Source organism: Prunus persica, chromosome G1 (genome assembly GCF_000346465.2).
Source record: "Prunus persica cultivar Lovell chromosome G1, Prunus_persica_NCBIv2, whole genome shotgun sequence".
NCBI classification, from domain to species: Eukaryota; Viridiplantae; Streptophyta; class Magnoliopsida; order Rosales; family Rosaceae; genus Prunus; species Prunus persica.
Window position 1 is genome coordinate 5,492,360 of NC_034009.1, and position 23,027 is coordinate 5,515,386.

Sequence of the window (23,027 nt, forward strand, 5' to 3'; positions counted from 1 at the left end):
ACACGTTTGCTTCTTTTCGTTATCCTTTTTCTTTGGCTTTAACACAAAATTCCTTTAATTTTGTGAAATATAATCACTCCACTAACGCATATCTCTGTGTGATGAGAAGCCAATGTGTAGCCAAAATTCACTGAAATTACTCTCCTTATAATACATTTAAATTCATAAAATTATTACAGAAACTCATATTTACACATCTGTCTCTGCCACTGCCGAAACTCAGGTTACCAAAAGAGAAAAAATGTGGATAAAACTAGATTTATTTTGGCACTAGATGAATAGATTAATTACAAAATGTATATACAGGTATCTATAAATAATGCACACCTCACATTTCTGACAAAAGATTGCTGATCTTCCGAAGCTCCTTCAAAGCTGTCACGGCTGTAACTTGTCCTTTGCCAACTAAAGTGTTTTTTGAAAAATTCTCCAATGGCCCAACCTGAACACCCCGATCTTGCTGGAAAACAGACTCAATTACCTGCCAGATATGGTTAGTTAAAGAGTCAGAACAATGCGGACATAAAATCTGACATGCTTAAGAAGTGTTGTTGGGAGCAACTTTTTTTGACCCCTAAAACTGCACACGGAACCAACTTAAAAGAAACACCATGCTTACAAGGAATTTTGTACCCAGTTATAGCTATCAATTCATGGTTATTGCCCCTAGCCAATACCGCACTATTACCATTTCTCGTTGGATTTCTTCCTCTTTAACAATCATTACACATTTCCTAGAACATATAATTTTATAGTGCTCTGCATCCTATAAGAAGCATTAACTTTGACGATAAAAAACAAATTGTAGTTTATACCCTAGAGAGAAAGCAAAACAAGAAACGTTACCTGAATATGTTCAAGCATAGAGTGCCCAAGATTTCTTAAAGTACCCATCACATTCTGGTCAACAGCTTCTTCTTTGGAGCTAACTAAATAATTGCAGGACCCCTCAGCCACAGAAGAGCTTGTTGTGTTCTGATTACCTTCACAACTGGAAGATTTTGTAGCCTCAAGGGCGTTGTGTCCTTTCTCAGATGTCCCTTCACCAGGCGCATTCCATCCAAACTTCCAAAACCTCGGGAATTTACCAGAAAGAAGCTTTCGTTCCTTTCCTGTCACTGAATTTCCCATTGAATGATTGTTACATTCAGATGTTTGAGAGACACCTTTGGAAGGATCAGAAACCAGAAGAGGTGGGTCTTCCGATACATCCCGTGAATTATCATAATTTTCATCAACTGACAAATTTGATCCAACACTACTTTTCTCTGATTCTGGTTCATGATCATTAGCCCCACTACGAGGACTTGTTGGGTCTGAGAAAACAGATGAATTTTCTTCACTAGCCGGATTTTCATTCAAACATCTGTTCTCGGTGGCAGAAGTAGGGTCCTTGCTGAAACCATCTTCTTTGTTGACCTCAACTTCTGAAGAGAGTTCGTCTTCATGAGAACCCAATTTCTCACCATCTTCCTCTGAGCTAAGTTCTCGAGAAAGGTCTTGCAGCAACCTTCGTCGAACAGAAAACCTGGGGTTCTTTTTGCCATTCTCAGGTTTTGATGGAGATGGGTCGGATTCTGTTCTAGATAGGCTCAATTTTACTTTTTCTGTCCATCGCTTTTTCTGGCTTGGAACCTGTTTTTCCAAACCATCTTGCCTAAGTTCTTCTTCCCTGTGCAGAACTCTCCACTTCTCTTCCCAGTAGCTTTCAGGTACCAGATTTAGTGGTGTTTTTGGAGAAAAAGAATCAACTGAGAGGCTATGACCTCTCACAGCCATTGATTTACTATGTTCATAGGGCCCAATGTATGAAAATAATAAGGATGAACTATTGTTCTTCAAAGCAAGATCCTGCAAAGACTTCGCCTTTTGTATCAGCTTCTTCAAATCTATTTTCTCAGGAAAATTTAACAATCTCTGAAGACATAAAGTAGCATTCTCGGAGGCAAGAAGGGAAGATCTCAAATAGAGTAACATTGAAACTGCCATGGCTGATATAAATGCTCCTCGAGGTGTACTAAGTATGCCAAAGCTGGATGCTGCATCATCTGCGGAACCTTTGTCTAATTTACTATTATCAGATGCAAATATTTCATCCCAAATTATCAATAGATCTGCAAGTGAAAACTCACGTCCAAATAAAACCCGTAACCAGCGGAGTGCAAAATACTGGGGTTCAACACCAAGCTCAACAAGGTGGCTGTGTAGAGATGAATCAACAAGAGAAAGCAAATAATACAACGAAGCAGATGCTTCAATGACAGGAGGTAAGCTAGTATGGGATCCAACAGCAGGGGAGGGAGAGAAGAACTCTGCCATAGAAACTGAACCATGGGCCCCACTCATTAGAGCATGAAACATACAGTACGCATCATGTTCCATAAATTTCTCGGACAAGATAATACCCAATTCACCTTCAGCACCATAAGCATCACTAAGCATTACAATGGTCTGTATCTCAGGATCAAGCTCATCAAGACTCTTAAGTTTAAATGCATTTCCGTGTGCGCCATTCTCATTTTCCATGGAATCAGGAGAGTTTTTGAACTCAAAATTATAAGTGAGATCATTTTCATGAAATGATAGACCATCAAATTTATCAGTGAAGTGATCTTCATATAGATTTCGCACTTGAGATAGATGCTCCACATCAAAATGAAGAACATATAATAGAGGAGCCAAGAGTTCATGCATTCCTACAATGAAAAACAAAGAGAAAAAAACAATTAAACTTCTAGAAGGAAAAAAGCTGCTTCCATGGATCATGTGTGTGAATGTACCTTTCTAGAAAACATTCAATAACTAAGGGATCATTTGTTTTTTGGTTTTTTGTTTCTTTCTTATTAAGGAAAGAGGGGGTGTGTGTGTGTGTGTGTGAGAGAGAGAGAGAGAGAGAGGAGAGAAATAATTCATTGAATTGTTTTTAAATAAAATATAAAAACTGCAGGCACTAAGATTAGCAACTTGTTGATCACATTGGGCAAGAAAGTTAAATATCCCAGCATGTCAGGGTCAAAGAAATTGAAGAATAATATCAAATATGGTTTACTTGCTGCCATAGAAGTCAAAACTCAAGAGAAGAAATGCCTGGCTAACTACCTGATAATCAAGAATCTTTCCTTATAAATCATTCTGAAAATTTTAAAAATGAATAAACCTCTGTATTAGTCATTTTGGGGAGACCAGTAGTGTTTGATTTTTGTAATCAGAATATGGTCCAATAATAACTAAATCATGCATTACAACATGAGATTGCAGGATCCGTGTAATTCAAGTCTGTATACCAAGCAAGCAGGTTGTACCCTGATGTAAGCAATGTAGTGCAGGACCTTGTGTAGTGCTTACTACTACGAGCGCACACGCACACACGCACACGCACACAGCGAGACAGTGTGCTCTAAACGCCAAGCTTAGTCACTCAGAGAAGAAAGACAATTTAAATCTCTTCTCCAAAAAGTACATTCAAGGGTTTTTGGAAAAAGAAAATTGATGTGAGTACTGTCAATGTCATGTACCTTGTCTGTAACCACACTCTGGATGTCTAAGACACCACAATAACAAAATTCTTCTCAACATTCCTTGGCATCCTGGTGTTTGGAAGTAGCTCCCATGTTCTGGGTATAAACGTGATAAGTCCTGGTCAACCATTTTCTCCAGCTCAGCATTTCGAAAGAAACGACCCCATGTGCTATCTGCATGTAAGATGTACAGCATAGATTAGCAACTGCATCACTCAATGAGTAGGTAACCTCACTTAGGCACATATTGCAACAGTAAAATCTCCATTTAACTTTCCATTCTTATATTTAAAGGTCAACTTGAATTTATTACCAATGACGAACTATCGTGCCACCCACAGATTTGATTGGGTGTTATAACAATACAGTCTGAGACTGTTATTCATTAGTAGTTTTAGATTGTAGCATACAGGAAAATCTGTAAACACATTTGACACATCTACAAGGGAAAGCTTTTTTCCTTTAGAAAGTACAGTTTACTTTCATTGAAAAATATGCAATAATGAGGCAAACCATGGTGCAGGCCTCCAAATTTGATCACTTCAACAAAGCAGCTACATATAGAAAGCTAATAATGAATAAGTGAAAAAACACAGCAGACAAAACAACATAGGAAAGTCAAGCTCAAGAAAATTTTAGGATTGAGTGTTCATTAGCAAAATAGCTGGTTAACATGCTCGCCCATGTTCTTCTGGAGCTTCTACAGTTCACATATGCACTTTGGAGGATCCAAAGATTTTACCTGGGTTTTGTGACAGCGGATTGTCTATGGAAAGATCAGGGGAACAACTCCCATCCTTTTTGGGATGTGGATCAACCAGAAGGCGCCTTCTCAGTCCAGCATATCTAATAATGTAGACAAGGTAAACTCAGCACAAGATTACACAAACTTAAAAATTACCACCAAATCATTGCAGTCTAATATGATACTGAAAAAAAATTTAGACTTGTTTAAATTCAGCGCTCTTAACTTCATAATTCAGAGTCAAATCAATCGACACAACTAATCAACTGCATGTACCCAATACAAGCACAAAATTCAAGAAGCCACTTCTTGATTCATAAAGACATAAGAAACATAATTTCAAGTCGCTTGACACACCTCTTGCTTTATCAAGATATAAGTAACACGCCTGTTTCCACAACAATTTACAGCTGATAAGCAACAAAATGTAGAAAATCCATTGACCATTAACTAAACCACGGAAACCGTATCTTATAAACCCTCGTATGAGTTTAAAAATGAAAAAAAAAAAAAAAAAACAAAGAACAAAAAATATAAAAATTCAAAAAGGGAAATCGTCAAGGAAATAGAATTATCTAGCAAAACCCATGCATAAAATTATCAACTCAGAGCAAAAGCTTAAAACAAAAACCAAATACATCACCAAATTGAGACTTTACTGTTCTAACCAAAAAAGAACGAAACACAAGAATCCTAATGCAACCTTCTACGCATAAAAAGTTGAAGAAATCATTAAGAGACATGTTAGAGGTACCTCCTTCTAGAATCAGCTGTGACCCGACGAAGATCATCAATGGAAGAAGAAGAAGAAGAGGGCAAAATCCCAAGATTTATGCGCCATTGCACACTTCTAAGGTCTTTGAAACGACGATTCTCAGCCTCAGATCTCTCAGGAACATAGGGGGAGCTCGCAGACGACGATTCGGGCAATGTCGACTCAATTGGAGCTGGCGCCATGGCTTTCTCGCAATTCTCCAAAGACCCAATTGTCAATTATGCTGAAAGGGAAGAAAAAAAGGTACAAACTTTGGCACGGTTTCTGCAAAAAATTGTGAGCAGAAACAGAGGTTAAGAGCATGAACCCAATTAGGATTTTGTCTCAGCCAACAGAGAAATATGAGAGCATAAAATTTGGTACAGGAAAGAAAGGAGAAATTGGATAATTGGATAACATAAAGCAAAGAGAAGAGAAGAGAGAAGGTGTGGTGGAAAAAATGGCAGAAGTTGTGGAGGAGAGGACTTACGTTTGAGTTTGGGAGATGAGGAGGAGGATCAGACTCTTCAAAGGAAAAAGAAACAACTTTTTAGCATTATTTTTATTTTTTTCACATTCATTCCTTCGATTCACCAACCTGCATTGGAGAGAGAGAATAACAAGTTTGTTTGTTCAGAGAGAGAAGAAAAGGCAAAAGAAAATGGTGATAGAGAAAGGGAGAAGTGCTGGTTTGACCTCTTTCAATGTTAGGAAGGTGCCGTGGGTTGTCATCTACTTCTCTTCTTCTATTATTGAAAACAAACAACGGACAACAAAATTATTTTTTATTTTTTACAAAAAGTGAAATTCCAACTTGAAATTTTTAGTTTTTTTCTGTCAAATTCCAACTTGAAATTCCTTCTAGCAAAGTTGGAAATTTTTTTAGACCTTACACATTACTTCATGTTTTTTTCTCTCATTTTCACAACCGACTCTTTAATTTTTTATTCTATATTTGGTATTTACAATTTTTTATTTCTTTATATTTATTTCTATTATTTTTGGTAAATACACTCAATAGTACTTCACTATTTCTTATTATATCTCTTACATAGTATTTGGTTATTCTGTTACAATCATTTGTTGTTGAATGATTGAAATGGGAAAAATTCTGTGTTGGTAACTTGGTACAAGCTAGACAATTCCATTCTTCTTCTTTTTTCCAATCTTGTTTCATTCAATATAATTTTGAAAGAAAAAAATGCAAATTTATTAGATAAGTTCCAATAATACAACTAAGACTTCTCTTATATAAAATTAAAACTAAAACTTCTACGATACGTAAAATACACCAAGCTAAAATAGGCAATAAAATCAACGAACTCAAAAAGACAAAATTAAAGCAAATAAATACCGCACGCACGCACACACTAAAACTAAGCATTATTCCAAGTTAATCCCACAAAACACAAAATACACACAAACTCAAATGAGCACCACCGTCATCACATGAAGCAAGCAATGCCGCGGTCAAAGCCTACCACGTCTAGTGTTGAAAATAACGTATGAAACATATTTGGAGAAAACTTAATCTTATAACAATTCAACTACACATAATAGAGCAAAGTTCCCAAAAAGGATGAGTACCTAAGAGAGAGATATGACTACATGTATGATGTAGATGTATGTCGTGGTAAATACTTTGCAATTTCCATGAAAAATGATGGGATCAGATCAAACAAAGTAGGTCCTCGTCTCTCGTAAAATAAAATATTTATAATTTAAAAAAAGTAGGTCCTCAATCACCTTCAAAAAAGTCATAAAACTTAGCAACAAAAGAAAATTAATATAAAAAAAACTTGTAACAAGGTGAAGGAATTATTAAAGAAACGCGTGCATGTTCCCTATTATTTTGGAAGAATCTAGAGCGGGAGAAAGTTAGGTGGTGTAATTTATTAGATTACACTGATACATATAAGAAAATAAACCCCATATACCCAAAAAAATCAATAAACCAGAAATCCAAAAAATCAACAAACCAGAAGCCAGAAACCTAGAAAAAAATATGTCCGAGAGGAGGGTGGTCGACGATTTATGACTGGCTGCAGGTGTTTAAGCTGAGAGAAACTTTCATATAATGGATAAATCATTTTTTTCTATTCTCGGCCAATAACATAATAACATATAACATAATTTTTTCACGTATCATTATATTATTAATTAGAAATAACAAATAGCACTATCCATATTACATGTAAGTTTTTTTCGCCTGGGTAAAAAGCACTATCTCCTTTTTGTTGTCAGACATAAAAACAAGCTAAGGAGAATGGTTTTATTTTGTCCGCCACCTTTCACGTGGGCTTAAGTAAGAACTTCTAGGTAGGTGCGTTTGGTGGGACTCGCATTAGTAATCCCCACTTAAATAAAAAGGAGGTGAAAGAAACCTACTAATCAATTGTTTGACTAACGAATAGACTTGCTTATAGGGTTTAATGTATGAGTTTGTAAATTCTTACGAGATTGGATACCAATTTGAAATAACTCAAAAAATTTAGAAAGTTTCATTAAAAAAAAAGTCAATTTCTTAAGATTCTAAAGAATCATGTGCGAAACTTAAGATGAAATCATCATATTATCTAATATAAAAATACCAAAACAAAAACACCGTTAATTTATGTCATAAAACAATAAGCAATGAGCACTATTATTTTCAAACAACTATCGATATGCTTGACGCTGACAAAATTTTACCGCTGGTAAGAAAAAGATTCGGTGTTAATTTAAAAAAAAAAAGGCTTGGCAATATCGAAATCGAAAGCGAAAGCAAACAAAAGAGCGGAAATACGAAGAACTAGGGGTGGGCACGGTTCGGTTTGGACCGGTTTTTGCCTAAAATTAGAACCGATCCGGTACTATTCATCCGGTTTGGTTCGGTTCGGTTTTAATAAAAAAAATTTCAAAAACTGTCCGGTTCGGTTTGAACCGGTTTCGGTCCGGTTCTGGTTCCGGTTCGGTTTTGAACCGGATTATAAAAATTATTTTTTTAAATTATTTTTTAATACAATTCTCAACTGAAATATTATTTTTTTACTTGAAAATTAACAAATTACTCAATTTCATATAAAAAATAAATATTAAAGTAAGAAAAGAGAGATATTTTGACATTGAACTTGGATAAATATTAGGTTTTTTTTTAGTGAAATTAAAAATATAGCATTAAATATAAATATATATTGAAATTATATATTTTTTTAGTTTCACCGGTTCGGTTCGGCCCGGTTCGGTTTTTGAAGACATGGAACCGGATCCGGAACCGGTCCAAACCGGTCCGGTTCGGTTTTTGACCGGTTTTTGACTTTTTGGTCAACTCGGTTTTTTTCCGGTTTGATTCGGTACGGTTCGGCTCGAATTTCCGGTTCGTCGGTTTGAGTGCCCATCCCTACGAAGAACATTGGGGAATAAAATTAGGATACGCAAACATGTAAGGGCAGGATTGAAAATTCAACTAATAAATATTCTGGGCATATCCAGAACTGACGTGGCGTGGATGTGTTTCGCTCTCTCTCTTACCAATCATAATATTTACATCTGAAAGTAACATGTTTTTCTTTTTCTTTACATCAATAAAAGGCACGTTTTTTAATATTAATTTAATCATTTAAGGGCCCACACAAGTTAGACTTGGTCAAAGTAAAATACGTATGAAAGACTGATAGCTCAACCGCAGCCTTTCGATATATTTATTTATTTTCTTTATTTTTATATTTTTTGGTAGGAGCCTCTTGTTTTCTTTTCATTTATTTATTTATTTATTTTATAATACTGCATTGGACTCCATTGATCTCCATTAGAGATCATAAAGTTTCACACACAGGATCGGAGTTTATCATTTCTCTCCCTTGTTCTTTTTACTTAGGATAATATTGTATATTGCATTTTTATTTTTGGATGTGCCTCTCTTCGTAGGAGCACAAAGAATAAAGTACCACTAAACAAGCATAACATAGTTTGGCTTTCTAATATTTTACCTCCATTTTGGCTTTTCTAGTTTTGGAACCCTCTTATCTAACCCCCACTAACTTCATGATTATTCCTACATCATTATTTTAATTTCCTTTTTGTATCTTGTTCATGTCTTTAGTTTGTTTAATCTATTTGCCAACTTCTTATCACTTTTTGTATGGTATAAAATAGTAGATTGCCTTTACTATTTCAAGATAGATTTTGTTCATTGCAAATGGTTTGACATAATATAGTGTTTAATATTTCGGGTGAAGTTAAAGAAATTTACAAAATGTTAAATAACTTAAGTCGTCAAATTCAAATTTAACATATTAATTTAAAATATCTCTTGAAAATACTCTTACAAATATAATTTTATTTACAAAATAAATGTTTTACCACCATAATTTAGAAGCCTCATGATATACAAAATAATAATTAAGAAGAAAAGAAAATATTGCAATAATCTGCTTATTGTACTCTATATACTAAGATCCAACCAATACATGTTGTTATTTGGTCCACCAATAATGTCAAAAGGAACTGCAAAAACTAGTTGTTGGGAAGTCTATTCTCATTTTGTTTTAAGTACTTTCTCAAACTAATGTTTTTGGTGAGGGCGGTGCCGCCAAAAATTTCAATAACACTTCATTTCCATGAGTTGAGACCAAGCATCTTCTTATTCAGCTTGTTCATGATTTCTTTATGAATAACCTTCCTCTCAACCCCATAAACCACACCAATATTGCTTTGATTCCTAAGGTTAACAAACCTAAAGTTGTAAATCATTTTAGGCCTATCAGTCTCTACAATGTTGTTTATAAGATTATTACTAAAATCATCATCACTAGACTTAGGCTCATCCTTTCTAAGTGTATCTCTCCAAACCAAGGTGCCTTTGCACCTGGGAGGTCTATTTTTAACAATATTTTAATTGCTCATGAATTGTTTAGTGACTTTAAAAAGAAAAAAGGTTCTTTGGATGCAATGACACATAAATTAGACCTTGAGAAAGCTTATGATCTCCTCGATTGGAACTACATAAAAGCTTGTTTAATTAAGTTTGGTTCATAATGCAAAGGAGTTAATTGATAGAATTCGTTCAAAGTTTGCAGGGTGGAAAGCTAATACCCTCTCTAGGGCTGGAAGACTAACCCCAATTAAGTCTAATGTGTCTAGTATGTCTAATCATGTGATGTCCTGTTTTAGATGCCCCCCTCAAGTGGTTCAAGAAATGAACAAATGTTGTAGGACCTTTTTTGGGGGTAGTGATAAGAACCCTCCTATCTCTTGGAAGGATGTGTGCCTTCCCAAAGACCTTGGTGGCTTAAGGGTCAGACTTGCTAACCAGTTTAATCTTGCAGCTCTAGCTAAGCTCAAGTGGAAATGCCTCACAGACCATTCTAATTGGTGGGTTAAGATTGTTACTCAGAAGTATCTCAGACATGAGAATTTCTTTACTCTCAAGAAAAAATCAAATCATTATGTTGCTTAGAAATGTATTTTGGATGCAAGACATGTCTTATGCAAAGGTCTTAGGTGGGTGGTGGGAAATGGCGGTTCCATCTCTTTCTAGATCTCCCATTGGGTTTTGTCTTTCCTTCTTCTTGATCCAATTCCTTAGCAGCAAAGAGTTCCCTTGAATGTTGACTAGAAAGTCTCGGATTTTATTACCAATAACAAATTGAAACATAAATAAACTCTCCCAAGTTTTGGATGATGATTTAGTTGATAAAATTTTAACAGTTCCTCTTCCCATCTCTAATTTGTAGGATAAAATGGTTTGAGGCCCTAACCCTAGTGACTCCTTCACCATTAAACGTGCCTAAATATTCAAGTCCAAGAGCAGTACCCCTCCCACCCTCAAGCTTGTCTTCTCAAGAAAATATGGAAACTTGAAATTCCTCATAAAGTGAAGATTTTTGCCTAGATACTTATTAGAAAAGACTTCAAATGAGAGTTAGACTTCACAGATTTATGCCTCAACTGTGTCCTGACTGCCCTTGTTTTCCAGGACTAGCTTGAGACCATTCAACACCTATTTGTGGATTGTAGCTTTACTAGGAATGTTTGGGGATGTTCCTTTGTTTTCCCTTCTCTTCCTTTGCCAGTTGGTGATTTCATTAGTTGGTTATCCTTTTTGGATTGCACTACCCAACTCCAAGATCTGGATCACTTGTCCAAAGCTATTCTCATTCGCTCGCAGATCTGGGAGGCCAGGAATAATCTGCTGTTTCGAGATTCTCAGCCACACCCTTACTAGTTGTTTTCACGCCGAAGCTACTGTTGGTATGAATTATTGACAGCATAACCATTTGGTCAAAAAGAGAAATGATATACGTATGGTGATAAAATGGCACCTCCTACAGGCTGGATCAAAATTAACTTTGATGGGTCTGTCATTAATTCTTAATCTACCATTAGTTTGTCATTCGAAATAGTGATGGTCATGTGTTACTGGCTAGCGCCAATAACATTGGTGAAAATTTCATAAATGTGGCTGAAAATGTTGCTCTTCGGGATGGTTTCGATGTTGCTATTGATAGAGGTTGGGGTCAGATTGTCGTAGAAGGTGACTCTAAACTTGTTATTGACAATGTCCTCAAAAAAGTTACTTCCCCTTGGAATATGTAAAGAATTATTCAAGATCTCTGGTTCCTTAACTCTGCTATAGCTTCTATTCCTTTCAGCATGTGTTTAGGGAGGTAAACTTCACTGTGGATGCGGTTACCAAGCTAGTTCATGGGCTCTCATCACAAGTTAGTTGGGAGCTTGGACTTTCTTTGCCAATCTATTCTTCTTCTTATTTTGATCCCTTTGGGCTTTCTTGTCCTAGGGGTTTCATTTTGTAATTTCAGTTTCCTCATAAATAAAATAAAATAAAATAAAGAAATATGGACAAAATAGGCTCTTATAAATATATAATATAATGTTCTTGTATAATATTATTACAAGATTTGATGCATTTTGTCTGGCTTTGAGTTTCTTTTGTATATTCTCAATTTACAAGGTCAAACAAAAACTGATTACATAGAAATAAGTTTATTTTTATGAGTTATGCTATTTCCACCCACTATTCTATTTTTCCACTTATTTTTTCTTCCAAATTTTAAAGACAAATTTACCCATTTGTAAAATGACTTCTATGGTCTTAGGGAAAAAATATCAACTCAGGCAACGAAGGATGGTTGAGTTGGTAAGGATCATTTTGTTCGCTATCAAGGTCTAGGTTCGAGTCCCGTTGCTGACAATCCCTCTTGGTGGGTAATCTATAAAAACAAAAAAAATGGAAAAAACGCAACTCCAGCATACTTACTATTTGGCTTTCTATTTTGGTGAACTCCCTATTTGAGTTTGGTGACTCTTTACATTTGGAGAGGAGAAGAGCGAAATTAAGGGTTATCCATTTCTTCCTATTTTCTCTCTCTAGGCACACAACCCTTTCTCATCTCTTACTTTTTTATTATTTTTTTAATGAACTTTTAATTTAGAGAGGAGGAGAGATAAATAATAAAATATTAGAGATTAGCCAAAGTAGAGAACATTACTACTTTTAAGTAGTTTGCTATAATGATTTTCTAGCTATTTTAGCTAAAATTTGGCTAAAATTTGGAGACTATGCTAGAGATACTCTAAGACTCCTTCTGTAAGTCCTCAAAGAGGTATTGGTATGCCCTGGCCCTGGGATGAGGTAACCTTCCTCACCTTTACTTTTCTTTTTAAAGAAAAACCTCAACTCACGTAACCTACCTATTATAGAGTCTCATGTTTCCATTTTTCATGTGTCCTTTCTGTCACCTATCTATTTTTTTGACACAAGTCCATTAACTTAACATAGACATAAAAATATTAAATTTTAATAAAATTTTAAAAAAAAACTAATTAATTTTTATTTATTTATATAAAACCAATAGCTACTAAGTGTCTGTTTGGTATTGCTTATTTGGGGTAATAAGTAATTTTTAAAAAATTTTGAGAAGCCCAACCCGTTTGGTAAACTGTGAGAAAATGCTTTCATTTTTTGATTATACAGGAATCAGTTTCGAAAAGGCACTGGGTTTAATGATTATGCAGCAATCATTTTTTGATTATGCATAAAATCAATACCAACAATACTTTTAACAATATTTTACCAAACGCCAAACTGTTTTTTCTTATAGCTGATTTCTCTCACAGCAAATCTGACAGCGATTATTTTCACAGCACAGCAATGCCACATCGATTATTTTCACAGCACAGCAATGCCAAACTGGCCCTAAAGCTCCCCCATCCACACACTTGTCAGTCATCCCACCCTATCGATGACGATGCCCTCCCCCTTGCTCTGACAAATCCTCATTTTCTTTATATCTCTGTCTCTATGTGCCAATCTATATGTGCCAATCTAGATCTAGATCCCAAGATCTCTATGCAAATGATGAGCAATAACAACAACAATTGGTGGTCCAAACAACTCCCACAAGAGATCATGTAATTGTTTCTACAACGATGAGATTGACTACAAGACAGACTATGTTGTTGGGGTTTTGAAGAAGAGCACAAGATGGGTGTTATTCTTGCCAAAGGCTTGAAGTAGAATGGGGAAAGAAAGAGAGAGAAAAATAGGTGTTTCTGACGAGCATAGGGGGGTTGTCGATGGATGGGTTGGAGTGGCTGACCAGGTTGGGTGGGTGGGGGAGCTTTGGTTGAATTAATTTACTAACCTAATAAATATGAGAATTTTCTTGAATTAATAATTAAAGAGTATTTTAAGAATAATGGTGGGTGGAAAGATAAGATTGTGTTTTTTTTCAAATTTATATGGTGGTGGGGGAAGATAAGGTGGATGAGAAAATATGACAAACGGTGAAAATAGTAGCACTTTTATTATTATTTATATTTGTATATAATTGATATTCTACTTTAATCTAATTTAAACTATGAGGAGAGGAATTTGAAATCAGATGCAGAGTGAGAAGTATTTCCATTCTAGCCAACTTGACTAAGTCCTGTTAAGAAAAATAAGTTTGTCAAATCATAACTTGAGAGGTAGAGTATATCCTAATCTTAAAATTGCAAGTGGGTCAACAACATAATTAAATGTGCTTCACAATTAGCATATATTTAATTGAGCATGTTAGAGAACAACTGACCTGAAGCATGTGGACATTGTCAAGAGTTGCATAAGGTCCACTTTATGAGTGGAGACGGTAGCCTTTTTCTTTGAGGGATGATTTCAACTTATGATATCTTTAATCTATATATATAAAGCAAAAGGCTGAGAATGGTGAAATATTTAAAATACCAGAAAATGCTCTTGGTTAATGCAAATATTAAGAATTGAAATTATTAATTAAATGAGGATAATATGGTAAATTCATAATTTTTCGTAATAAAAAAATTAAAATTAAAAGAAAATTTAGATAATGAATCCTATTTTTATGGAACACAAATATCCATTATCTTTTTTAATTCTAAAATAAATTTAAATTTTTTTTAAAAAAAACCTCTCGCATGCGCGGAAGCGCGTGAGAGGCTAGTCTATATAAAACAAAAAGAAGAGAATAGTAAAATATTTAAGATATTAGAAAATGTCATTTTTTAATGCAAACATTAAGAATTGAAATTATTAATTAACTAAGGATAATATGGTAAATTCACATTTTTTATATTAAAAAAATTAAAATTAAAAGAAAAATCAATTAATGGATTCTATTTTTATGGAATACAACTACCCATTATCTTTTTTAATTCTAAAATAAATTAAATTTTTTTAAAAAAAACCTCTCACAGGCACCAAAGAGCGTGCAAAGAGGCTAGTATAGATAAGAGTAGTACGACTAGATTAAAAGTTAGTTGGCAATAAATTTTTGATTAATTGTATGAGGAAAGATTTGAACTTGAGATATGTTCTTAGATTTAGCTTCTATATAAATTACGTCATTTGTATTACAACCAATTTTGAAAGGCTAAAAGATTTATAAAAAAAATTAACAACCAAATATCCTTATAATTTAAACAATATCAATGTCATTAATAAGTCATAGAAAAAAAATAAAATTATAATTAACCTACAATTATTGTCTGACAATGTTTCATATTACAAGAAAATCTTGTTGTTAAAAGTCCAAGAGTTTAAAGCCTTTTATTCTTTTTTATGCAGGCCGTAGATGGAATGTTGTTAAGGCCCGCGCATGGGAGTCCACATTTCCTCTTTTTTCGGTTTTTTAAGCCCTGGTCCAAACAAAACAACGTACTTTTTGGAAAAAGAAAAAGAAAAAGAGAAGCTCCCTAATTTTTCACGCCGGATGGGTACCAAAAACCCAATGGGTACTAAAAGCCCAATACATTCTATTTGACCGAATTACCCTTAAATAGAAGAACAATCAAAATTAAAATTCCATCTAAATCTTCTCCTCCCAGTCCTATACACGTTCTGGACTTACAGTGTGATTAGCGGGAAAAAAAATCCCTCTGCCTAAATCCATTAGGCGCGGTTCTAGTTTCCCAGCTTAAGAAACAAAACGTTTCAAGGTAAGTTTTGCTCGTTGGCTTCTTCTTCTTCTTCCTTTCTTTGTTCTTTGATTTCTTCTATTTGTTTTACCAAGATTATCTTGTGTTTGCATTTCCTGATTTTGTTGTCGATAGATTCTATTCTATCATTATGCTGTAATTTAAGGTATCCAAATGCTTCCATTTTATGTGCCATAGTGAGTGTTGCCCTTGAAATTTCCTCAGACGCTCGATTGGTTTCAGTTTTTAATTCCAACTCGTTTTCTCTGATTTTGGTTCAATTTGTGATGGATTTGTGGTTCAATTTTGACTGGGTTAGGGTTTCTCTAAAGAGAGTAGTTAGCTGATTAGATTAGTTTGTAATTAGTTACTCTTGTAAGTAATTAGTTAGAGCTGTTGTAACAGCTTGTACAGGTGGCTTTATCTATTGTATAGATTAGTTAGGTGTTAAATACTCTTCTGTACGCTTTTCTCAATTAGTGAATAAGAATCATAATTTCCTTTATTCTCTCTCAGACAAAGGGTTAGGGTATCCATGTGTGTTCAGATTTGTTCCGTTGGGTACTTGTTCATTTTGGTACTTCTGAAATATTTTTTCTGAATTTTTCTTGGAAAGAGGACTTTGTTCTTGGTCTATGAATTGTGTATATGTTTATTACTCAACTGTCTAATATACTGCATTAGCATGTTACTGATACTGAGATTTTGTACCAATGTCGATTTCTTTGAGTTCATTCATTTTGTATTTCTTCGAAGTATTATTTACTATTTTCTTTTTGCCAAAAAAGTATTATTTTCTATTGGATTAAAGCCTGTGGAATGCATGATTGTCAATTGGGCAGCAACAGCGCCAGGTGAGCTCAATTTATGGCAAATATGGAAAATCAGGGCGTTGGGTTTTTCTCCATTTGAATGAAAAACTTTGCTTTCATGTGTTTGAAATGGGTCTCTCTGTTTGATTAACTTTTGGGGTTCAAGAGAATTTGTTTCTGAGGTTTGTCAAACCAATGGAAAAAGCCATGTATTTTTGCAAAAGACAAGAAATTTAGCGTCACTAGTTTTATCTGCTTTTAACCAAGGTCAATTTAGCATTGTGAGCCCACAGTGCAAAACACTATTTATCTTTGTTTTCCCACGGGTTTTCCGATGCTCTTCAGTTTGTTGGGTAGCAAAATCCTGCTAAAGTTGTGTGCTTGATTATGCTTTAGTTGAGATCTGATTTGTTGGTTTAGCAGCAAGTTGGAATTGTTGTGCTTTCTATTTTCGAAACAAGAAAGGCAGAATATATAGCAGATGAGTTATTATATAAAAAGAATTCTTTATAAAGCAACTCTCTGAAGCATTGTGTGGCTTCTTGAGTAACCACACCAATTTGTTACAACCAGACATGATTTGATCTTCAGAGATGGAATAATCAAAACTCTCTAGTTTGTGCTTGTTAGTGTTGCCTTGCACTCTCTTAGTCTGTTATCATAGACATGATAAGACCTCATTTTCATTTTCATTTACTTTAAGTTTTGATCTTGGTTTTCATGTCTGTTTCTCCAAAGTCACCTTTATTACTGCTCCATCTTATCTTGGTGGAGATTTCCACCTTAGCTAAAAGTGATTTGGGAGAGAGGTGATGGGGTGTGGAGGAGCTTTCCGGGTTAAGTTAGATCATGCCACGCTGACATCTAAGCTGGTCTTGCTCCGGCTCAGCTTAGATGCTGTTGCGTGAAGTTTCCCATATCTGTCTAACAATGTGCAAATCTGAATGCAATGTCTGAATTTTGAAGCTTTGCTCAACATATTCAATGACTCTTGTTAAACTGTTGAATGATTTATGCTCTCTAGTCTCTTGAATTATTTCTAGCTTGCAGCAAATTGTTTTGCTTTATATTTAAACATGGTGCAGTTCATTGTGGCAGCTGTTTTGTTTTATTTGTATTATAAGTGGACGGGAAAGTCATATTTGTTTACTCTGTATCTCAGATGCACCGATACGTCAGTTTGGAGGGGTATGCTCGTATCGGATACGGCTCCGATACGATACGGCTCCGATAAGTATCCGATACGCCACGTGGCGTATCGTTGACTTATATGGCATGTTGACTTCTCGATACGGATCCGATACGTCCTCGATACGGTCGCGATACGTCCTCGATACGGTCCCGATACGGTCGCGATACGGCATCGATACGTCTGGGGGTAAAAACGAAAATATTTGCAGACTTTGGGGGTGATTTTGAAAGTTTCTAAACATTTGGGGTTAAAATGTAAAAACACAAACTATAATTTCAGATTGCTGACTGTCGAGAGGCTAGGTTTTTGGGGTTTCATTTCAACATAACAGAGGCCAAACAAAAGAGAAGAAAGAAGAAGAAGAAGAAGAAGAAGAAGAAGAAGAAGAAGGAGGAGAAGGGGTTTCATTTCTAATGTTTTAATTTGTGCTTTGTTTATGGATACTTGTATTTTGTGTGTTTTGGTTAATTTTTGCTTTGTTTATGAAGATTTGAATGAAGTTATGTGTTTTGTTAATGTTTTGAAATTATTATTGGTGAAATATCAAATATCAAATTTTCTAGTTATATTATTTTTAAATATATATTATTTTAATCGCCGTATCGGTGCCGTATCCATATCCTATTTTTTAGAGATTTGCCGTATCGGCGTATCGTATCGTATCGTATCGCCGTATCCGTATCGGTGCAACATAGCTCTGTATTGTTTCTGTTTATATTTGATGGTTGTGGCACATGACATTTCCATCAATTAATTTGTTTGAAATGTTTTGTTAGGGATGTGATTGAGTTGCTAGCAAATGATAAGACAAAATTTCACTTGAAAAGAAGAAGGCCTTTATCATGAAGTTCATGAAAAAAGATTAGAAAACTAATTTCAAGCCAGGTTCAGTTCCAATTATGTATTATTAATTATACTTTTTAGGGTTCCGATACGATACGGCCCCAATACGTATCTGATATGCCACGTGGCATATCATAGACTTTTCTGGGCTGTTGACTTTACGATACAGCTCCGATACCCCATCGATACGGTCCCGATACGTCAAGGGATAAAAGTGAAAATATTTTGAAAATTTGGGGGTGATTTTGAAAGTTATTGAATATTTGGGGTTAAAATGTAAACTTAAAACTTAGAATTTTAAAGACCCTGCCTCTGTTGAGAGGCTAGTTCTTTTGGGCGATTCAGACGGCAACCAAAAAGGAAAAAGAAGAAGGAAGAAGGAAGAAGGAAGAAGGAAGAAGGAAGAGAACCCACCAGCAATCGCCGTCACACCCGTCGCCATCGCCATCTCAGATTCATTTGGTTGGGTGGGTTTCTTACGCAGCTCAAGGTTTTCTTCTTATTCTTTTAATATGCTGCTGTGTTGTCAATTAGATAATAGGTATATGGATAATATTGGGGTGGGGATGGCTGTATATTCTTTAATAAGCTGTTGTGTGGTTAATTTGTGAAGTTGGAAGTGTCAAAATGGACTTATATTTTGTTAATGTTTTGAACTTATTATGGATGAAATATCAAATTTTCTATTTATATATATTATTTTAATCGCCGTATCGGTGCCGTACCCGTATCCTAGTTTGTGGAGATTTTCCGTATCGGCGTATCGTATCGTATCGTTTTACCCGTATCCATATCGGTGCAACATAGCTTCAAAGTCCCTCATCCAAACACACACTTAGTTAAACGCTTTGAGTGGAATCAAATCGTAATGCCTGAGTGAGGTTAATGCTCTGAGTTGTTAAAGGTAAAAGCTGCAGTGTTCTTGTTGGAATGGTCTGTATGTAGTTGTAACTTATTTTGTCTTTAGATTTAACGTGGTATTCTTTGTTCCTTTAGCTGGTCATTATGTCACTGGATGATGGTTATTATCCATTTGATAAGATTTTTGAATTTTGTTTTATTCTTGCAAATCTCAGCTGCAGGCATCTATTATTCAGGACAGAGCTGCAATCTTCATTCCCCTGTTATTTGGATGCTCTGATTGAGAGTGGTAGAGAGTGATTCTGCAGCCATGTCTGTGACCAAGACTCGGACAAGTAGCTTCTCCCGCAACTTTGCATCTGCAAACTCATCTCAAATCCCCGGACTCAAGCATGGCCCTAATGGCACAATGTTTATTTCATCTGGGATACCAGACCTTGATAGTAAGCTTCTATCACAAATAGTTTTGTGGGATTAGTTAAACTGATCTGGAGAGATTAAATTGGAAATGTTTTATCATTTTGTTTTTGTATGATTGCATAATCTTTATTGTATAGAAGTTTTATTCAGTTTTCTTTTGTTTGTAGAGATTTTAGGTGGTGGGTTTTCTCTAGGAAGCCTAGTCATGGTGATGGAGGATGCGGAAGCACCTCATCATATGCTTTTGCTTAGGAATTTTATGTCTCAAGGACTCGTTCACAATCAACCCCTTCTCTATGCAAGCCCATCTAAGGACCCAAGACAATTTCTTGGTACTTTGCCTAGTCCAGCGGTACCCAAAGATGATAAGTCTAGTCATCGAGATCCTGACCAGGTTGTTCTCTTCTTCAATCCTTCTCTCTATGTATTTGTTCATAATCTGGTCTTTTGGGTGAACATTAAGAAATTAATTCTTTGTTTTCTAAAATTTCAGGAGAAAGGATTGAGGATAGCTTGGCAATATAAGAAGTATTTTGGTGAAAATCAGCACAGTTTTGATAGTCAAGGTGGCAAGTTTGTCCTTATTTTATTTATATGAAATATGTCTTGTTGGCTCATAGCTGGTTTAGATTTCAAGAGCAGTTTGTTATGTTGTCGCTGCCCAGGTGGAAAACATGAGTTCTGCAATGAATTTGACTTGCGGAAGCCCTTGGAGAGGCAATTTCTAAGTGGCAAGCATATAGATTGCATTAGCATTCAAGATTCTCCAAATCTTGTTACCCTTAATGACCGTTGTGCCACATTTTTATCTCAATTTCCAAGGTATAGTACTATTGATATATGCTTTCATGCCTTTACTTCAGTCATGTCTGGCTAGTGAATATATACGTATATCGATTGGTTTTTCACAATGTCAAAATAGCATGTTTTTTTTGCTTGAAGTGTTTGAGAGGGGAGAGGATAGATGATATGTGGCTGGTTGGCCTGCGCCCAATACAAATTTCAAAAAATTGAAATGGCTTTGGTAGTCATTTGACTCATTTTTGCAGCTAATGCAAGGAAATGAAATTATCACATTCCTTTTTATTTATCTAACAACTATGTTCGTAAGTTATAACCTCTCTGATCTTAAAAACTCATATGAGATTGCCGCCAGTTTTTTTGCTAGTCTCATTTAGTTTTAATGACTTCTTGTTGATTTCTTATAAAATTTAAATTTGAGTCATTAAGAGTTCTCATTAAAAACGCACTAGTTGGCTTGTAATGAAACTATTAATAAGGCATTTTAGATGGTCATGGTCATATGTATATTTTTTTAATTTTAATATCTGATCATAACATTTTCTCCTTCTTTTGGCTGAACATACAGAAGTGATGGAAGCATTTCTTCTGTTGGTCGTATTGCCATTCAATCGTTCTGTGCTCCACAGTGTGAATTTTCCAACATGGTTAGTGGTGGTTGTTATTTGCTCCTAAACTCTTAAGTACATTTATCCTCGGGTTTACGGATGCCTCTTGTTTCCTCCGTTTAGCAGTTTTGTTGTTAGTGTTTCTGTACTGCCTTCCCCTTTTCCAAAACCTTATGTCGGAAAAAAATATGAGATATAGGATAACAACACATTTCCTGTTGTTTCAAACTCTCTGCAATTTGATTCTGAAGTTGAGCATAGTACTATCGCATTGCAGGAATGGGAAATGCTTTCCTTTGTTAGATCTCTAAAAGGCATGGTTAGATCTTCAAATGCAGTTGCTTTTGTGACATTTCCACCTAATCTTCTTTCGCCATCCTCCTGTAAAAGATGGCAGCACATGGCGGACACCTTGCTGTCGGTCAAAGCAATTCCAGGTAAATATCAGCTTTCACATTTGCTTTTCCTCTGCCAAATAATTTGTCAACCATAATCTTTATGAATCTTTCTTTACTTATTGATATTTTTAATCTGGATCATTCATTCAGACGAGGACAAGGAATTGGAAAAACTCCTTACTGGTTACCAGGACATGGTTGGCCTTCTGAATGTGCAGAAAGTAGCACGTCTTAATACACAGGTACGACCATTGTTCTCAATTGATTTCTTTCCCTGCTGATCTGCTTCTTCATTATGTAATTCGGCTTGATTGTTATTTATAATTTCTAACGTGTCAGCAGGTTCCTGTGATTCTTGAGGCAACAACCTTGTCAATAAAGTTGAAAAAACGGAGGTTTATGGTTTTAGAATGCCTAAACCAAGCCCCTATTGATGGCTCAAGCGGGAGTTCATATGGCACTACCGGTAGTTGTTCTGTGTCCTCTAAAAGTGGGACGCTTGATTTTTAGCTCCCAACTTCATATTCATTTTAGAAATGTCATTGATAAGAAATTCAGTTTGTTACGGTAAAATATAAGAATCAGCCATCAACCATGATTGCAAAAAATTCCTAAGAGCCAGGAGTTTCATGCAGGGCTGCTCGTGTATTCTCGGCAATTTAGGCCCTTTTTTTTTTATCCTTCTTTCTTTTTTAATTTCTGATATCAAGATTGAACAAGTTTTGGGCTTCAGTCTTAATTTGGGGGGAGCTTCTACAATGAGGAGTTTAGAGTGAGGAGCTTATTTGAGGGATTCAATTCAACCATGAAACTATTTAAAATGTTTACGTCCATTGGTTTCCTCACATCTATTGATGGTGGGATTGAACCCTTCAAATAAACTTCTCACTCTAAACTCCTCGTTATAGCCTGGGTGCCATGGAAATTTGGGCCACCACCCACTGGGTGCCAATATGTGAAGTGGATATATTTCCTCGAAATTTGAAGCTACTAACCAATTACTCTTTTTTTGTTTCCTGGAACACATGACTTGCAAGGTTAAATGCTCTCTTATCCCCTTGCCACTAATTACTCCTCTAAACGTGCATTTACATTACATGGATTAAGAAGAGTACGGATATGGAAAAATTTAAAAGTAGCTTAACTCAGTCCACTTTTACGAGTACAATTCTTTAGTCCATCTCAACTCCCTCCTAACAAAAGATTCTCAACAGATTGTTGTACGAAGGGGTTATAATGAAAGGATCTTTAATAGTCATCCGATCACGTGTGGTGTTATTATTGGACGACAGGGTTGTACCCCTCAACAAATCCCTCTTACAACCTTACTGTGAGAGGGCTAGGGCAACCATGTAGAAGAATTTCAGCCTCCCATCATCTCTAAGAGTGGCTCCAGCGAAGGAGCCCAGCCCGAGGCAAGGGCAGAAAAAAAAAAAAATTTTCGCTCCAGCGTGCAGCCCAGGCCCGGGTTTGGTGTGGGACCCACCAACTCGGGCCAGCCCGAAGGCCAAACCAGCCCCAGGTCCAAAACGCGGGTGCTGACGTCAGCGCTGGCGTCACGCTGACGTCAGCTAGGGCTGTCGAAAAATTTTTACCGTTGGCGCATGCAATGCACGCGCCAACGGTAAAAAAATTTTGAAT

The 23,027-nt window shown here is 35.6% G+C and overlaps 2 protein-coding genes across 10 annotated transcripts; one reads left to right on the plus strand and one right to left on the minus strand.

Moving 5' to 3' along the window:
- LOC18778482 lies at positions 102–5,736 on the minus strand. Of its 3 annotated transcripts, none has more exons than XM_020561393.1 (6): positions 5,508–5,736; positions 5,018–5,261; positions 4,261–4,364; positions 3,516–3,692; positions 847–2,696; positions 102–481 (listed from the first exon to the last, which is right to left on the minus strand). In XM_020561393.1, the coding sequence occupies exons 2-6, from the start codon at positions 5,218–5,220 to the stop codon at positions 329–331; spliced, it is 2,487 nt and encodes an 828-aa protein (XP_020416982.1). In that variant the 5' UTR covers positions 5,221–5,261; positions 5,508–5,736; the 3' UTR covers positions 102–328. The 3 variants fall into 3 exon arrangements, with proteins under 3 accessions (XP_020416982.1, XP_020416979.1, XP_007214633.1); XM_020561390.1 differs by having other exon boundaries at positions 5,018–5,302; XM_007214571.2 differs by lacking the exon at positions 5,508–5,736 and having other exon boundaries at positions 5,018–5,501.
- On the plus strand, positions 15,369–22,064 carry LOC18781360 (elongator complex protein 4). Of its 7 annotated transcripts, none has more exons than XM_020555677.1 (10): positions 15,369–15,472; positions 18,232–18,765; positions 19,375–19,602; positions 19,747–19,973; positions 20,073–20,145; positions 20,245–20,401; positions 20,949–21,027; positions 21,266–21,425; positions 21,537–21,628; positions 21,729–22,064. In XM_020555677.1, the coding sequence occupies exons 3-10, from the start codon at positions 19,470–19,472 to the stop codon at positions 21,894–21,896; spliced, it is 1,089 nt and encodes a 362-aa protein (XP_020411266.1). In that variant the 5' UTR covers positions 15,369–15,472; positions 18,232–18,765; positions 19,375–19,469; the 3' UTR covers positions 21,897–22,064. The 7 variants fall into 7 exon arrangements, with proteins under 7 accessions (XP_020411266.1, XP_007211476.1, XP_020411269.1 ...); XM_020555678.1 differs by lacking the exon at positions 15,369–15,472 and adding an exon at positions 19,035–19,202 and having other exon boundaries at positions 18,037–18,788; XM_020555679.1 differs by lacking the exon at positions 15,369–15,472 and adding an exon at positions 19,035–19,202 and having other exon boundaries at positions 18,037–18,765.

Excerpts from the sequence above, each read along its gene's own strand:
- LOC18778482 (XM_020561393.1), bottom strand. The coding sequence starts at position 5,220 with ATGGCGCCAGCTCCAATTGAGTCGACATTGCCCGAATCGTCGTCTGCG. Across the intron at positions 3,693-4,260 it reads TCCGCTGTCACAAAACCCAG|ATAGCACATGGGGTCGTTTC; the intron begins GTAAAATCTTTG and ends TCTTACATGCAG. Across the intron at positions 2,697-3,515 it reads AGAGTGTGGTTACAGACAAG|GAATGCATGAACTCTTGGCT; the intron begins GTACATGACATT and ends TTTTCATTGTAG.
- LOC18781360 (XM_020555677.1), top strand. The coding sequence starts at position 19,470 with ATGTCTGTGACCAAGACTCGGACAAGTAGCTTCTCCCGCAACTTTGCA. Across the intron at positions 19,974-20,072 it reads GTCATCGAGATCCTGACCAG|GAGAAAGGATTGAGGATAGC; the intron begins GTTGTTCTCTTC and ends CTAAAATTTCAG. Across the intron at positions 20,146-20,244 it reads GCACAGTTTTGATAGTCAAG|GTGGAAAACATGAGTTCTGC; the intron begins GTGGCAAGTTTG and ends GTCGCTGCCCAG.